This window comes from Boleophthalmus pectinirostris, unplaced genomic scaffold (genome assembly GCF_026225935.1).
Source record: "Boleophthalmus pectinirostris isolate CB_2022bp ecotype Guang Dong unplaced genomic scaffold, ASM2622593v1 HiC_scaffold_11, whole genome shotgun sequence".
Lineage (NCBI taxonomy): Eukaryota > Metazoa > Chordata > Actinopteri > Gobiiformes > Gobiidae > Boleophthalmus > Boleophthalmus pectinirostris.
In genome coordinates, this window is record NW_026570994.1 from 10,189,805 (window position 1) to 10,208,841 (window position 19,037).

The 19,037-nt window shown below is 39.4% G+C and overlaps 1 protein-coding gene across 2 annotated transcripts in view; it reads right to left on the reverse strand.

The window, feature by feature from the left end:
* The window catches only part of dmd (dystrophin), a 229,785-nt gene that overhangs the window by 33,969 nt on the left and 176,779 nt on the right, over window positions 1-19,037 (reverse strand). For both annotated transcript variants that reach the window (XM_055164366.1, XM_055164360.1), the window contains 5 exons: window positions 8,527-8,588; window positions 6,819-6,893; window positions 3,886-4,087; window positions 3,718-3,803; window positions 2,946-3,103 (listed from right to left, as the gene is read on the reverse strand). In XM_055164366.1, coding sequence (XP_055020341.1) covers window positions 2,946-3,103; window positions 3,718-3,803; window positions 3,886-4,087; window positions 6,819-6,893; window positions 8,527-8,588 — 583 coding nt within the window. The remainder of the gene's footprint in view (window positions 1-2,945; window positions 3,104-3,717; window positions 3,804-3,885; window positions 4,088-6,818; window positions 6,894-8,526; window positions 8,589-19,037) is intronic.

Consider the following 19,037-nt stretch of genomic DNA (forward strand, 5'->3'; position numbering starts at 1 on the left):
GAAAAATGATCTTGCCCCATCCCCAATACATATGGCTACTATACAAAGAATTTGAGTAACTGTCTTGTTTATAAAATAGGCTGTGCAAATATTAAATTTGGACTGGATTGTTGGGCATTATTGGCCAGTCATCATAATAATCTATTAATATTGATTTTAACCAATAAAAAAGGCCAGTAGTTTGTATAAGAGAAGATTCAGACCCACTCAATAAATAGGTCTAGCAGACCATGGCAGCCTTCTCCATGAATAAAAACGAAAAAAAAAAAAAAAAAAACAATAAATAATAAAAATTGATTTGGGTAAAGTTTCCAGTGAGTTGTAAAACCCTCCACATGTCTACAGTATTTAAGCTCCATTTTACCTTGCTTAATTTCACTGAACTTGTGTGTTTACCATCTATAGATTATTGGTTAGTGATGCATCTCCTGGACCGCGGCACCAATAGATCAATACGTTTCCGCAAAAAAGTTAAGTGCCGATTACTGCTGGGGGAAATGGCGCTATTACTGAAAGATAAGCTAATCAATGCTAATGTAAAGAGCCAACAATTAGCCTGTTAGCTTATTGCATCTACTGTTGAGACATTATCTGTCCAGCTAACAAGAACGCTGCATTCAAGTAAAACAGTGCAAATGGAAGAATAATGTTTAATTTAAATATATTATCATATTTTTATTAAGAAAAGCAATGAACTAATTTTGAGCTTGAAACTGCCACAAAACGCATTAAGTTTTCAATGTGCCCTCAAGCTAAAGCTAAATACTTAATACACAGAGACATATTCTTGCAACAGTATAACACAATAAAAGACACAAATTAATTTTGGCTTGGCGTTCCAGTGCTAATTTTTATTCTAATCACCGCTAGCAAAGGATAGTCTAGTTAAAATGTTCGAGCATCTGTATACTTTTCATAAGTTTGCTTTCATTTAGTTTATAACTCGCGTAAAAAATATGAAAACATCGCAAATAAAGTTAGAGAAATTATTGGGCGGATAATGTGAGATTGCCCATCTGGTGAACGCGCTTTGAAATCAGTTGTAAAGTGAACAGAGGTGTGTAACATGGACCCAGGAAAACCGTCTGTTTACGAGGCATAACCGAAATAAATCAGATTTAGAGTAAAAAAAAAAAAGTGAATTTGAAAACGTCTGTCTGCGCGTTTATTGAATTATTAGTGATGTGTCTGGAACAAAACGTACCACCGTGTCACCTCTGGTTTCCATCTGCTGTTCGGAGAGAGAAGACAAAACAAAACAAAAAAAAGCCAGCGATTGCGATGCTTCGAGGTGCAAACTATCACAGAGGCAGGCTATTACAGGTGAACTGATGCTTCGGGGTGTTTGTGCATTGCCACGGCAACGATTATCGCCCCTGTCAATCAACACGGTGACAGGGGAAAGATGGAGGATGGGGATAATAGTTATAATCTGTAGGATATCAAACAGGGAGAGTCCATGAGAACGCTGCTTGGTGAGTGTGATCAAAATACAAAGTGACAAGGTGCCTGGAAAGTTGGCAGTGCAATCCCCACTCGCTGATGTTGTGTCCTTGGGCAAGAACTGTGGTGACATGACAAGGTGAAGAGCTAATTGCTGTAAAGAGCACCTCAAGAAACAATGCTTTTTTTTGGAAGTTGTGATTGAACATTTCAATTCAAATTCTAATAGTGTTGAGGTTGTGTTGTGGCCATATCTGCATTTTTATAGATTTTTATTTTATTCAATAGCTCCTATTTATCGTCAGGACTATGGGGGAGAATAATCATTTAAAACTGCACCAAGCCCAGCACTGTGCAGAGTCTGAATTTCTCCAAGGACAGTAATTAAATATACTTTCCAATAGTCATATTTAGTAACAGGAAACGCTAATAGTGTTAAACCAAAATGCAGTACAAGTCCTTCAGTGATTGTCTTGAAGGGATTCCTGTGAGCTTTAAGACATGTTATAATGTTGTCACCTCATCTAAAACATACCTGGAGTTGTGTTTTCTTTCATTGTTTTGAGTAATCCTTAATTATTATTCTGTCTGCCACCTTGTGATGTCATAACGTTAACAACTACCTTTAACCTTTAGTTCAGTAGAGATTGGCAATTCCAGGTCTGAAATAATCCAAATGATTCTAGTGAAGGTGTATTGTAAAAAAAACACAGTGGTTATGCTAGTGAGTGAAACAAAACAACTCCAGGTATGTTTTTGATGAGAAAACAACATTAGACAAGAAAATTGCGTAGTACAGGTCCTTTAATGCGGTCAGGGAATGTAACGTGGGAAGCAAGATGGACTATTACACTGTAGTATTGCAATACACACAATCTGTGGGTTTACTTTCCACTGTTGTTTTCAGGTTTGACACGACGCCAAATGTAGTTATTGGCATCCACATAAAAGCAGATCATCTTTGGGCTTAAGAGATAATCCCGTCAGTTTGCAATCACAGGAAAGGCTTCGGGGAGTGTAGCGTTTAGCGGCTCTGACTTTGCTCCTGTCTACTCCTCCGTACAGAACCAAAACAAAAAGGCGTCCATGATCCTTGAGCTGTCCATAGCTTTTACTGTCATCTTTATAGAGGCAGGAGTGGCCTGTGTTTTTGCTTCTCCTCTCGTGCTCATGAAAACTGCTTCCATTCCAGCCACATCTCCTCAGCTGTCAAAGATCATTTGTTTGATGCTCTGCGCGCTGTCATTCACTCGCGCATACACAGACCGGAGTGGTACGAGGCTTTTGTTCTTTTAGCTGTTTAGATTACCCTTGGCTCTCAGATTCGCCCTTTATTTCATCGCCAACAATAGACGCGATTTCTCTTAAAACGCAGATTCGACTGGACACGGACCAAGACCGGGACACTGAATGGGACTAAAGGGAATATATGGGCTCTTATATAGGAGGTTTAAGAGCGTTAGTGCGTGAGTTATTGCAGAGTAGCCATTACTGTTACGTACAAACTGGAAGCAGCTCCGGACTGAGGGCTCGATGTTGGACCCTCCGAAGGATGCAACTTCTCCAAGCTGGCGGGGGATCTGGATGGAGTCGTGCAGGAGGAGGCCCAGGCGGCGTTGGTCACAGAAGCCCGTCGCACTGGCCACTTGGCGGAAAAGGACTGCACACAAAAGGATAGTAAGAGACTTAGCAGAAGAAAGAAGTTAGAAAAAAAATATGACCAAAAACTATTGCTAGTTCAGAACATTTTGTGGATAGTATCCTTGAGCCATGCACTTCTGTTCACTATCCGTATTAAGACTTTGCAAACTTAGTACAAAAGACAATAAGCTGGGAGAGCCAGTGTTACAATACTAAAATTTCAAACTGGATTTTAAAATTAAGGAAAAGAATCAGTACTCAATACTTAAACCCAATACTGACCGATACCGCAATTATAATAATACACACTCTTTATTTAGACAATAGAATGTCATTTTCAACATTATATCATAGTACATTTTTTTATGTGGTCTTATGTCTTATCTTACATCTATAATAAAAATTGTCGAGACAGAGGGACATTACTACATTGAGATAATAATTCCAAGATATTTTGTGAACACTATCATAACTACATTTTAATAAAGGGTTAGAGTTAGATTTAGAGCTGTAATTAGTGTAGTTATAATGAAATGTGACCAATATTTTGAATAATTAGCATTTCAACATCTCATAATCTTTTGTACTGCACATTTACATTAATTAAAAGTTCTTAAAATGTTATTTTCTTACATCTGTACTTATCCTCCAGATGAGCCTTGCAGAGTGAGATGATCCCCGTTTTGAATGACAGCGTTCTTATCTTCCCAGTGCGGGTTCTGTAAAAAACAACACAATGCATTTTACCAACACAAAATGAGTTGATTTATAGATTTTCGTCTCTCCTTGCTGATAACGTACGTGTCGTAGACGTTGAGCAGCCAGTTGAGGCACATATCCACACACAGCGGGACGTTGACCAGGTGGGAGTGGGTCTGCTCCAGCCGCTGGTACAGACTGGTAAGACAGGTGACCAGCTGAGAGATGTCCAGCAGCTGCTCGTTCTGCTTCAGGCCGTGCTGATCAAACACCTCGCATGCTGTGGGCATGCCCAGGAGGTCCACTGCACGGGCAAAATGAAATGAAGATCAGTTATAATTAGCTTAAGTTTGGGACAAGGACTTAAACTCGTACACGCGTCTTCTTGCTTCGATACTAAAATTTCAAAGGTTATTTAGATACTAAGGAATTCACTCGATACTCAATACTGATTATGATACCACAATGAAGATAAGAAATGCTCCTTTTTTAGTAACAGAATGCAGTTTTCATATACAAAACAATAGTACTTTCATCTTGTTACCGTTATGGGATATTATACTTGTTCTGATACAGCTCAAAATCATACTAAAACAGTTCAGGAAAGCTCAAATTATGTCCTGTTAATGTGATTTCTTTGAAGTATCGATACTTGCTTAAATAAGTATCTAGTTCCAGTAGTAGTTTTAATATAGATTTGAATCTGACTGGGGGCAAGAGACAGTTTTCGCTACTGATAATATTGTATTTTGCCATGAAATATCCAAAAGGCAAATTCACAAGTGGTACCTGAGTGACTAAACCCAAAACCTACTATATTACAACAAAAATCAGATTTGTGACATTAATTTTAATACTGAATACTTTTAGAATGACCTCGAGTTGTGTCAGAACAAGTATAAGACCACAAAGATTAGTATACACCCCTGAACCACTATGGAACCTACCTGGGCCACTGAGGGATTACACAGATAAATGATAATATAAAAACTACTATGATTTAATATTGAAAATCACATTCTATTATCTAAATAAAGAATGTTTTTAATTATCATTGTGATATCGGAATCAAGTATTGAGTCTATTCCTTAGTATCAAAATCGAGTTTTTAGTATCCTGATAACATTATATTGAACACTGGTACTGCTATTCTTGCTTAAAGACAAATCATCTAATATATTCATTGTAAATTTTCGCCAGTCCATCAATTCAATCATTTTACTTCTCCCTGAGGGGCAATTAAAACATGCTCCACAGAGTGATTATAGGAGAGATTTGAGCTGACAATGTTTTGTTTACAATATGATAAGAACACAAAGCCCCCTACATTTCCACTAAACTCCATCAATAAAATACATAATTAAAGTGATTATAATGGACTTGCTTCTCACGGGGCTTTTGTTGGCTGCGTGTGGTGTCCTTCGGCGACGAGGACAGAGTGGAGAAGACGCGTTCACACCAGAGATCAATAAAGAGCGCCATTATTCATCTTTATCTCTCATTAAGTCCAGTAAAGGACGCAGCCAGAGGACAGTGGTGCGTTAACTGCACTCAAAGGCCAGACGCTCCTCTGCTGACGCCCGCACGCAAATACCATCGAATCTAGGAAATGGCGAAGCACTTCTGACTATTTACTACAAATATTAATTCCAACTGGACACGGTCTAATGAGGACAGGCTCGCGCTGTTGTGCTTAAAAGCTCCAAGTTTGAGAATCAACATGGTGAAAGGCAAAATAAAGAAGTTTTTAGCTCAACTTGAAATAATGAGGATGTGGAATGCTGTTGTGGGACAGATGGAGGGTCATTAATCTTAATGAAAGAGAGTTTAAATGATTGGGAATTATGATCTGAAAATTCAATGAGGATTATTCCTATCAGTTTAACAAAATCCTTTTCCTATAATGTAATAATAATGCCTTAAACATATATTGTGCTTACAGATTTGTTGAAGCTTCTCACAAAGTGCTACACTATTGTCATTTGTTCTTCACTCCAGAGTTGGTGGTGGTAAGATACTTCTGTAGCCACATCTGCCCTGGGTAGCCTGACAAAAGCAAAGCTGCCAATCTGGACTATCAACTACTTCAACCACCAAAAATCACTCGTACATATACCACATTCATGCCAGGCAAGGTGAGAGATGTGTCTTGCCTAAGGACACAATGACAGAACTAGTTTCAAACAGGATTCAAACTTCCAACTTTCAAGTTTGTGGATGAGTGCTCCAACCACTGAGCAAATGAGCAGTGTTTTAGCTGTGTAGACAGTAACTGAAGCAAACTAAATGTAGAAGCTGTATCAGCTGTATGAGAAATGCATGCATCCACATCACCACCTGCTTTCATAGGACAACAAGCAACTGTTTTCAAATCCAAGTCTTTGACCCACAGCATATGGGAAATTAAGTTGTATTATTTGATATGTTTAAATTGAACTAGTTCCACAGTATGTCTTGCAATTATATCTAAATCTTGCATCCAAAAAACCTGCTCTGGGTGCACACTATAATTCTACAGCTTCCTCCTCTGTGAATAGTTCATGTTAATGTATCATATTTCTACCAAACAAACAACAATAGTGAGCTTTGCAGTGAGTCAGAGAGACGCATGAGCTCCTTGCACTCACTTAACCTGGGTTAATAACTAAACCTCTCTGTGTATTCTTGCTCTGTTGCCTCGGCCTTGTAAGCAGCGGCTGGGGCTAGCACTTCAAACGTAAACATGAAGAAGCTGAATTTGTGGGCGGTCCAAAACAACATAAAAGGCCAGAGTAAACACGCATATGGACACGCGCGAAGAAGTAGGAGCTAGGCGCTAGGAGCTAGGGGGCAGGAGCTAGGAAACACTCCGAGGAGGAAGTGAAGGGTAGAACAAGGACCCTACGACCAAATGAGGTGAATAAAAGAGGAGACGGAAAAGAGAAGGAACAAAAGGAAGAGTGTAGGAGTGCACTGGAACACAATCAAACACCAGCACTTGAACTGAGTAGAGTGTGCTCTGGTCTACGGGTGATAATACAGGTATATGTACTTACAGCAAAGGGCTTTTTGAAGACGGCGGAGCTTCATCGCCGTGCGGTACGCCGAGAAACGCACGTTGTTGAGATCGGCTGCAGGAGGGACGAGAAGAAGAGATCAGACCAGGCAGGAGACAGAGAGAGTGGGTTAGCTAGCAAAGATCTACATGAACTCTACTGGGTGATACAAAAGTGGAGCCAACTGGGTTTTTATGGAGGTTTTTATACAAGTAGGCCAGGGGAGAAAGAAAGAGCAGATCAATATAGCAGTGGGCGATGGCTGCTGGGGCTTCCAAGTGTGTGCGTCACTAATGCACTATATTTAAGGTTGTCACAGAGAGAACGAGCTAAAAGAGAAGTGGATTTTTGGATCGTTTTTTTAAATTTGACATTAAAAGGTTCACAGTGTTAGTTTCTAGTGAAGGGAATGCCATCTGCTTGTCTCCATGGATATGTTATTGCTTTGCCTAGATAGTTTTACAGTTTGGCATTAAACTTATCTAACTTGCATTACATTAACAAGCTGGTTTATTGGTAAAAAAAACAAATGTATCCTTAAATGACTTGATTAAATGTGGGAGACTAGGCTGTTTTGTATAGGAAAAGAGACAAAGTAGTTCAGCATGTTGCATTGAATATATTCAATGTACTTAATGTATGCTCTTGTACTTGTTTTCAGTGTTAGTTTTCTAGTGGAGGGACTGCCATCTGCTTGTCTCCATACGTATGTTTTTGCTTTGCCGAAAATGTTTCACAGTATGGCATTAAACTGATCTAACATTACATTAACAAGTTAGTTTATTGCTAAAAAGAAACGTATCCTTAAATGACTTGATGAAATGTGAGAGAAAAGACTATTTTCGTTGGGAAAGGGTCAGAGTTCAGAGACAAAGTAGTTCAGTACGCCCACTAAAGTCAATATAAATATATCCAATGTACTTCTGATGCTAATGAAGCTGGAATGAACTAGCTTTAGAGACCTACAGGCACTTTTGTTTGTTAACATTAAAAGTCTGTACATGAGAAAAAACATTGGGGTCAGAAGATAAAATGTCTTAACAGAACACTTTCTTTCACACTGAATGGTAATCAAATGCCTGTATAGCTACCTACTTTTTTTTGGATTACAAAACTTCAATATTTTTTCTGCAGATGTACAAAACTAAATCATTAAAGAGTCCATGTTACACTATTTTCTGGTCTATGTTATAATGTTGTTTTCTCATCAAAAACATGTTGTGTTTTGTTTTATTCACACATGTTTAACACACAAACCCTAAGGAGTTCTTCTCCCAAACAGAAAACACTGTTCCACCTTGTGATGCCATGTGGTCCTGCGTTTTAAACTCCATTCATCTTCACTAGAAACATTTGGATAATTTTAGCCCTGGAACTGCCAGTCTCTACTGAACAGAAGGTAAAAGGTAGCGGTTAACTTGAAAACTACTGCTTAATGACATCACAAGGTGGAACAGAGCTTTGGAGATGTAGACAGACAAATAATAATAATGAAGGATTACACACACAACTCAAACGTGTGAATAAAACAAAACACAAAAACATAACTCCAGGCATTATAACAAGTCTAAAAGATCCCAAGAATCCTTTTTGTATAATATAGGACCTTTAAATTATTATATTCAAATTGATTACACTTTACATAATATAGTTAGTAATACAGTAATAATACAGTGCAGTTTAAGTTCATGGGAGGTCTTGTTCTTACCCAGAGACTGGTAGAGCTCTGCCATCTTGGGATGGTCCCAGCATGTTGTCTGGGTCTGGTGACTGCGGAGAAGAGAGGAGACACAAACTTTAGACACAGGTCAATTGAGCTGTCAGGTTCAATCTCCTCCATCTTTAGTAATGTTCTCCCAAAATACACCTTTGACATTGCACAAGGAAAGGAGGGTTCACTACACGCCCAACTCTGCTTTTTAATCTTTTCAAAGCAATGGAAGGATTTGAAAGTTAAACAGTGGAAAAGATTATAATTTTAAACACACAAGATAAATATGACATCATCTGCCTCTCAGCGGTGTAGAAAAACAAAATTATAATCTTTTTTTGCAAAGAAAATTAGATCAGTCTCCCAAAATCTGACACTGTGACATTAATCCCAGCTGTTGGATTTCGGAGCCTTTATTCATAATCTCGGAAAATAACAAGTCGCTTTGGTGTTCCAGTTTGCCGGTCCCTTGCACCGCGGCAGAAGATGATGGGAGGATGAGGGGGGGTTGGGCGCGTGCTGTGTCATTGTGGTCTTTTTCGTGACTGCCGCATGCCACTCAAGAGACAAAACCCCAGAGTGTGAAGATTTTTTCATTTGCAACAATATCGAAGTGATGACAATATTTGGTTGCCGTGGTTCCAAGTGTGAAACTGTTTTTTCGGGGGGTTCGAATCGGGCGTATTGTGAGCATGTCTAGGAGGAGACTGGCACTAATTAAACAGGATAACCCAATTTGACCTTTAGAAGAAGAATAACACATTTGGAATAACCTCTAATAATGTACAAATACAGGAAAAAGACAAAAATGCTTTAATGGACAGAGCTGCGTAAGCAAGCCACAGGGCCTAAAGCTACTAGGCCCCAATTAACCTCTCTTCATGCTATTCTATACCTGATGTTTACGATGTCATTATAGTCAGATTTCAGTGTCTGTTAGTAGGATTTAGAATGATAAGATGGTCTTGAAGTATTGAAGAACAAGAAACAATATGTGTGTGAGTGGGTAGAGAAGATGAACCAAATTGCTATGATGCTTTAGTTTGTTTGAGTTTGTTTTTCTTTGATGACTAGTAGAGATAGCCTGATATCAACCAATATAATCAGGTAAATATTTGGAGTTTTTACCCCATCAGCTATCGGCCTTAAATCTCCAGCATGGGCCAATATTTTGTTTGGGCCAACCAGTTGCATAAAAGAACACACACAAAGCTTTTTTTGAACACTTCAGCTCCGAAAAGTGCACTGCAAAAAATTGGATTACACAGCTCTCTTACAGGTCTGTGGTAAAAAGGGTGAGTTTGTAGTACATTTAAATGACAGAATATAGGGAAAATAATCAAAATTGGCTCAACACAACATCAGCCCAAAAGCATCGGCAGAGCTTATCGGCCATCGGTTTCTCTGGATTCTAAACAATCGGTATCTGCGTTTGCATATTAAAAAAAACCCTATCGGACGAGCTCTAATGACTGGGGCAGCAATGTTTAATTGAGTGGAAAGCAATACATATTTTACAACCAATGTCATAATTAAAAAGCAGATAAACTGAAATTTGTGAGGCAAAATTAAAGGTGCGCTATGTAACCTTTCTTGTGGAGTGTCCATCACCTGCTTGTCTGAGATGTCATGGGTTTGCCTTGGAATGTAGTAGGCTATAGTTTTTAACTTATGTAACTGCAAAACTAAACAAAAAAAGCTCCTGTAATCTGCAAAAAAAAAAAAAAAAGAAAAAAAAAGAAAAATTAATAGATAAGGCTAATGCTAATGCCATACTGTTGAAATGAAGGCAAAGCAGTAACATCTCTATGGTGATAGACTCCTCTACTAGAAAGAGTTACATAATGCACCTTTAACAAAACTGCACTGCATAGCATAGAAGTGTGTTCATATAAAACACATATCCACTAAAACAACATCTACATTCTAAAGTAGAGCTGAACTGTACAAACTTGCGAAAATTACCACTGCTTGTGTTGCCATGGCGGCCACACAGCTTGTCAAAAGGCCCAACTGTGCGTAAATGGACGACATTTTTCCAACAAACACTCCAAATGTCTTGATTTTGATTGACTTACAAAGCCTATACCCAGCGGGCACATTTTTCTATACTCAACCAGCCTGCTTCAAGGGCCGCACAATGTCAGCTTGCGTATTCTCAATTAAATTAACACAAATCAGTTCACACAGCGCGGTGCTTATATTCTTGCTTAACGCTTGGCTGCTAGCTTCTGTCCAATGGTACACTACAGCCTTGACCTTGAAGCGAGCGGATATAAAAACCCCCATTACGTAAAACTGTATCCTCAATATATAATAATACGTTTTCCTTGCTGACTCCATTAGCCTGAGAGCCAGCGTTTAGCTAACTAGCGCTATGATCGACTGGCTACATTAGCATTTCAGGGCATTCTCAACAACACCCACTCTGATTTGAAAAGCCATCAAGAAAATATTAAAAGTTAGCTAATATGTGACCGTGGCTAATTGCGTTACTGTATAGAAGTGCCGATTTTTCCTCGCCATTAGTGCTACTCAGACATAATTATGGTATGGGCAGTTAATTTCTGCTGCATAAATAACAAAACATGACCGTACTAAAGAAGTTAAGGGAACAGGGTTTAACATTATGAGTTGAGACGCTGCAGCTCGGCGGTGATGGGCCAGATGTCAGTTTACATAAAGCTAATGGGAGACTCGTGTCGTACTAAAGAGGCAATTAAAGTTTTCTGTTCGGATCAAGGGTATGAAAAGAGCTTCGCGGGAAACCAAGACTGCTCTGGTTCAATGGCTTCACATGGGCTGCAGGCTGCTACGGGGTGGTTTGGAGGACGGAGATGAGATAGGAGAAGTTTGCGTGGTGATACAAATGTAAGGTAAGGTTACTACTTACAAAGTCTGTTTGGTTATAACTGGCCAATTTTGCAAACATGGACTCTAATCTAAAATCCAAACATGTCAAAACTTAGCATTAGCTGGTTTAAAGGTCCTATATTACACAAAATTGACTCTTGTGAGCTTTAAGACATGTTATAATGTTGTTACTCAAAAACGTACCTGGATTTGTGTTTGTTTCCTTCACACATGCTTGAGTAATCCTTTATTATTAGTCTGTTTACATCTCCAAAGTCTGAAATGCTCTGTTCCACCTTGTGATGTCATGAAGCCGTAGTTTTTAAGTTAACAGCTCCTTTTACCTTTGTTGAGTAGATATGGGCAATTTCAGAGCTGAAATTCTCCAAGTGAAGGCGTATGGAGTTAAAAAATACAGTGGAGCACTTCCTGTATTACCACATGACATCATAAGGTGGAGTGTTTTCTGTCTGAGAAAATAGCATAATATGGGCCCTTTAATATATGTATCTATTTATCTAATTCTGCTGCGAATTATAAGTTATTATAAGTCTATTGTCTGGTAGTCATCTGAAGTAAAGCTGCACAACATCACAGTCAAATTGAAATCACAATTTTAAATGTTGTAATTAGCATATCACAAAGACTGCAATCATATACAATAATAAAATCATCTGTAAACAAGTAAATCACTTTTTTATTTAACCCTGTACTTTTTATTTTGTACTGAATTGAGAAAGGCAAAGTTGCAAATCACAATTCAATCTGAAGTATGATAGAACAGCCTAGGGCCTTCTTAAAAAGTACAATTGATTCTAATATTCTGCTTAAAGTCAATACAAGCAAAGCTAATTTTGTGATACATGTACAGCGTTTGTATAAATTGGCTGGAAACTGTACAATTTTGCACAGAGGCCTAGTCTGTTGTCTTAGAAATAACAACCCATGGAAGCAGATACGACTGGCTTTAAAGTTCTTCAAAAATAAACTTTCTGGTTGACATTTCTAGACCATCACATGAAAGCACATTTCAGCGTAAACTATATTCCACATTCGGTCGATAAACCCTAAAAACCTTGTAAATACTTGGCTTGGCGTGTCTCCGTTTCCAAATGCTGCCTTGTTAAAAGCACACACGCAGAGCCGCTCTCTCACTCGCTCACCTGCAGCTAACCTTTGTCTACACAACACACACGCAATGAATACAACTTTGGGTTTTTCTTTTCTTTTCCTGGCTGTTCAGCCTCTCCCTCAGCCCGCTACCACACTCCCACTCCAGATAATGAGACGAGGAGTCCCGTGGAGAAGCGCTACTTAAAAAATCTCAAAGCAACAGTCAACACTAGTAGCTCGTTGCAGCCACTTGGACGAATGCTTATAATAATAACAGAAAGTAGCTAAGGGGGCCTTCTCAATTTTGGTGTTTTAGAGCGCCCGTATTACGCCATTTTCTGATCTGTGTTATAATGTTGTTTCCTCGTCAGAAACATAGCCGGAGTTGTGTTTTGTTTCATTCACACATGAAGCACAGAATCCCTGTGTATTTAGAATGAGTTCCTCTCTCAAATGGAAAACACTCTGTTCCACCCTGTGGTGTCATGTGGCAATAAAGGACATGCTCCACTGTGTTTTTAAACTCCACACACCTTCACTAAAATCATTTGGATGATTTCAACAGTGGAATTGCCAATCTCTACTGAACTAAATGTAAAAGTCTGTTGAAAATTACCCCTAAATGACATCACAAGGTGGAACAGAGTATTTTGAGAGTTGGAGATGTAGACACTCCAGGTATGTTTTTGAGGAGGTAACAACAACAATGTCTTAAAGGTGCATTACGTAAGTTTTTGGTTGGGGTCTGTCACCTGCTTCCTTCTTAGTAAAACATGTATCCTGACTGTGAGTCAGAATACATGTGAGTATGTTTTTGAGGAGGTAACAACATTTTAACATGTCTTAAAGGTGCATTACGTAAGTTTTTGGTTGAGGTCCGTCACCTGCTTCCTTCTTAGTAAAACATGTATTCTGACTGTGAGTGGGGTTGCCTCTCCACAGATCTGACCTGTAACTTGGTCTGGTCTGGCCTCCATTAAGATAGAAAGATTTAATACGATACCATACTGTGAAAAATTCCACATGAAGCACTAACATCTCCACGGAGAAAAGCATTTGATGAACCCTCGACCAGAAAAGTTACACAATGCATCTTTAAAGCTCACAAGAGTCCATTTTGTTTAATATAGGACCTTTAAAGTTCAAAATAAATCAGAACAAAACAACCTTATAGCACCATGTCAACGCCTTTCAGTCTTACATAAACTGAAATGAAGCGAGCTGGATTTTTAACCCTAGGGTGGAGAGTGAATCGATAAACAGCGATACAATACATCTTCCTTGTGAAACGGGGGATGTTTTATTGAGTCCTCGGCCCCAATGGACAAGAACACAATAGATCTTGCAACTTGGAGGCCATTCTTGCAATGATGGGGATTCCGATTCGTTCCACAGTTTTGTCATCGAGATACATGGGGCTTTTAGTTCTCCCAGTGGCGTCTATTAGAAAAAACATTGGACAGTGCTGACTCAGCCTTTCGAAAAGTATCAATCAAAGTCTTTGTTCGTTTTTAAAGGGCTCATATCGTCAAAATATACCTGGAGTTGTGTTTTTTTTCATTCACACATGTTTATTTAACACGCAAAACATGCATATTTAGGCTGAATTCTTCTCTCAAACAGAAAACACTTGTAGTAATACAGGAAGTGCTCCACTCCATAAAATTCACTAGAATAATTTGGATAATTTCAGTCCTGGCATTGCCAATCTCTTCTGAACAAAAGATAAAAGGAATCTGTTAACATGAAAACTACCACTACATGCCATCACAAGGTGGGACAGGGCATTTTGAGCTTTGGAGAAAGGGTTACTTAAACGTGTGTGAATGAAACAAAACAACTCCAGGTATGTTTTTGATGAGGTGACAGCTTTTTTGCATAATATAGGACCTTTAAATAACTTTCTGTGGACCTCACAGTGATGTGGGGCAGAATAATTTCATGTATTTAAAACAGATGCCCAACCTGCCACACCTCGTGTTTATTCAGACAAATAGCATGGATGAGTGAATCAGCGTTGTCAGTCAGAAGAAGTTGTAACTTTCAACAAAGACTGGATTTCAACTTCTCACTAACAATTTCATTTGCATAAAACTGTGATTAGCATTCTGAAACAAAAACAACAAAAAGTTAGCAATTTGCGGAGCTTGTTTACCCCGAAAAATTCCAATTCGCCTATAAATACAAGCCAAAATTCAGACTTGCAACAAACCTCAATTCTAGTTTAATTAAAGGTGCATTGTCTAACTTTTTTGGGGGAGGATGCGTCAAATGCTTTTTCACCTGTTATGTTATTGCTTTGGAATGTTTCACAGAATGGTATTAAACCTTTCTATCTTCATGGAGACCAAACCAGACCGAGTTACAGCCAGATCTGTGGAGAGGCAACCCCACTCACAGTCAGAATACATGTTTTACTAGATATTTTTGAGCTATAAAATCATCTGTAATTGAATAAATATAAGGTAGTAGAGCTATTTAATGCCATACTGTGGCATATTCCAGGCAGAGCAATGACATATCCATAGAAACATGCAGGTGATGGACCCCCCCAACAAAAAAATTACAGTGTATCTTTAGGTAAATCAGGGTCAGATAAAACACATTTAGGAACAGCTTGACCATAATGCAAAGGTCATATTGATAACTCTGTATTTTGTTTTATGTTTTACAATCATATCTTAAAACATTCCAAACTTTTATACGTCCTTGGTTTCGCTCAAGGTTCTTCAAACCCAGAGAATCTTCGGCCAACAAGAGCCTTCACTTTTGACAGCATTGCATTTTCCAAAGCAATTCTCCTTACTCCCGAGCACTATATATACACAAAGGTTTGCAAGTACTCCAAGCTCTTATGAAGTATATATGACGTGTATAGGAGCATCTTAAGACACGTTTTTCCTTCTTGTTCGGCAAAAGCGTCATTTCTGATTTCTCCAGCCCCAAACAACACTTCCCCGTAGAATTAATGAATAGAAAATGCAACAGTTCAACTATTTATCAAAGAAGGCCTCCAGGAATCTGCAGCTTTGGACTCTTTGAAAGCCGACACTGCCAGCCTAGAAAACGTATCATGGCCCTAGGATACGTCCAGGAGTTGATAATGCGTCGTAAACTGTCAAAAGATAAACTACTGCGCTGAGCCGCTACTGCTGCCGTGGCAGGGAGTCTGGGAGAAGCTGCCTTGCCCGAGGGCACAAGCACAGAAGATGGCGAAGGCAGGACGGGTGCTCAACATTCATATGCCTGACCCGGGTGTTTAACAAATGCACAGAGACAAGAGCTTCACATAACTAGATAAAGCTGGCACAGGATCAAACTGTTAAGGCTAACCACTCTGCAACCCAGTCATTTTATTATCGTATATGAGTGCGACACTAATTATTTCGATATTAGTAAGTTTGGCCTTATATACGGTACAGCAAAACTAGATAACAGGAAGGATTTAAAGGTGCATTGTATAACTTATCCATTGGAGGGTCCATCACCTGCTTGTCTTCATGGACATGTGCCTAGAATGTTCCACAGTATGACCATAAACTTATGAATCTCCAAGGAGACTTGCAAGCCAAATTGCAGTTTAGATTTGTAGTTAAAAACATCCATTCTTACTATGAGTGAGGTTCTAAGATATTTTTGAGCAACAATTAACACCTGAAGTTGAATAAATGCAACACAGATTAGTTTAATACCATACTGTGGACAATTTAAACCCAAACATTAAGATCTCCATGGATACAATCCCCCTCCAGAAAAGTTACACTGTGCATCTTTAAGCCCAATTAGTGGTATAAAAAATAAAAGTAGAAATACAGTAAAAATAAAATAAGCTGAAACGTCTTGTGCAACTTCCCAAGCAAGCATTAACTCATATTTCAGCACTTTGGTTGTTCATTCACATTTTGTATTATACTTGAACCTCAACCAAGACAATGAAATGACAATGAGGCATGTTTTAACACATTCCTTAAGCATAGTTTAATGCTGAAGATTGTTAGTGAGATAATGCAAAAAAAATATTGAGGCATTAATATGGCTGATCTCAAAGTGCATACATTACGGCTATTGACCCATTAAAATCATGTCTAGGCAGTGGAAAGCAAAGCCTGCTGGAGACTCTGGAGAGAAAGACATGTTTTTGGCAATGCAGCAAGTTGTCCCAATTTTGGAAAGGTGTTGGTAAAGAAAATAAAAAAATACTGGGGTACGAGCTGCCAAAAACAGCTTTAGTTTTGGGTCACAAAACAAGGAAAGGCATTCAATAAAAAGACCACTATTTGATTAAAAATTCCTTGGCAGTTTCGTAAATGATATAAGGAAGATCCCCCAACAATTAATAACTTGAGGGATAATGTGGTAGAAATTCACACCATGTAGAGACTTGCATACGAATTGCTGGTACAAGTAGACAACTTATAATAATGACACCTGACATATTATTCTGTACATTTCTTTGTTTTTGTTTTTTTTGTTATATTCTGTTATAATATGAAACAAACAATAAATAAATAGAAAGTTTAAAAAAATAAAAAAGACTCTGTTCATTCTAAAATGCCACAGTAGCCCTGTCATGATAACAAGTGAAGTTTGATATATTGCTTAAGTAAATATAGACCATAATTAATAACATTGACCCAAGAGGAGATTTAAACCACAAAAACTATTCTAAATCTATAATAAACCTTTACAGCTCAACTCTTATTGTATTGCCAAAAAATTCTCTGAAAATGTACACACAATAAACATTGACCCCAAAATAATATATAATCATATATTGAATGCTATGTCAATATAGTAATTTTCGTGACAGGCTTAGCAGAAACAAAGGTGTTAGGGCTACTTTGCATGAAGATAGATGAGAAACAGCAAGCCCACCTAGACTTGCAAACTCCACACAAAAAGAGCCTGCAAATCAAGCCTGGGACCTCCTCGCTCAGAGCCGGCACGGGGCACTAACCACTTCACCACTGCGCGCCCGTTGTTTTTCATCAAATACAAATTAAGCCATTTCAGTTCGGAGCGCAACTTCAGCCCAAGAGGAGTCACTGTCTCTCACAATAGAGCACAATAATACTCCCGCCCACACGTGCTACATACAAAGCTACATATTGCGGCTAACTGCCATTGAAAGGCTTATTGCACTGGTGACGGATAGGCGTTTTAAATAATGGATCCGTGCAAGTGTCACTTCTCACTGCAGTCAATTATGGTTGTTGGATGAATGATTAAAGGTGGTTTATGGGCACGGGCTGCATCTGCTCCTTTGCCTTCCCCTGCCTTCCCCTACAGGGATTCAGGCTGGGTATCATGAAGAAGTTGCCAATACGATACATAACTTGGGTACATACATAGGCCACGATATGATACAAATCTCGGTACAGCGCACTTTTGATTAGGTACATTGGATATGATATTTTGAGACTTCCAAGCGATTCGATGCAGCTCATTAAAAAATAATCACTAAATCATTGCTATGATACTGAAGTTTCTATTGAAAAACTACCTCTGCAAAGTTAATATGAAATACATCTATTTTAATGATCAAAACTATGAATTGTAACAGAGAATTGTAGTGTTGTCACAAAATAATTTAATAAAATACACAAAAAACACTCTTGGCAAAATATCCATACAGAATCGATATTGTGAGCTGCTGTATTGTTAAATTAAATAATATGATATATTGATAGTTCAATATTTTTGCACACCCTTACTAGGTGTGTGATGATATCCAAATCTCTCTGTACAATATTATCATAATATAAATCTCAAGGTGCACTGGGGCGGTTTGCAGCCGAGTGTGAAGCGGCTGGGATGAAGATCAGCTCTTCCAAGTCCGAGGCCATGGTTCTCGACCGGAAAAAGGTGGCTTGCCCTCTCCGGGTGGGTGGGGAGTCTTTGCCTCAAGTGGAGGAGTTCAAGTATCTCGGGGTCTTGTTCACGAGTGAGGGAAGGACGGAACGTGAGATTGACAGGCGGATCGGTGCAGCTTCGGCAGTGATGCGGTCGCTGTATCGGACCGTTGTGGTGAAGAGGGAGCTGAGTCGAAAGGCGAAGCTCTCAATTTACCAGTCAGTCTTCGTTCCTACTCTCACCTATGGTCATGAGCTCTGGGTAGTGACCGAAAGGACGAGATCACGGATACAAGCGCTCGAAATGAGTTTCCTCCGCAGGGTGGCTGGGCGCTCCCTTAGAGATAGGGTGAGGAGCTCAGTCACACAGGAGGAGCTCGGAGTAGAGCCGCTGCTCCTCCACGTCGAGAGGAGCCAGTTGAGGTGGCTCGGGCATCTGTTCCGGATGCCTCCTGGGCGCCTCCCTTGGGAGGTGTTCCGGGCATGTCCCGCCGGGAGGAGGCCCCGGGGAAGACCCAGGACACGCTGGAGGGACTATGTCTCTCGGCTGGCCTGGGAACGCCTCGGGGTCCCCCCGGAGGAGCTGGAGGACGTGTCTGGGGTGAAGGAAGTCTGGGAGTCCCTGCTTAGGCTGCTCCCCCCGCGACCCGGCCCCGGATAAGCGGACGAAAATGGATGGATGGATGGAAA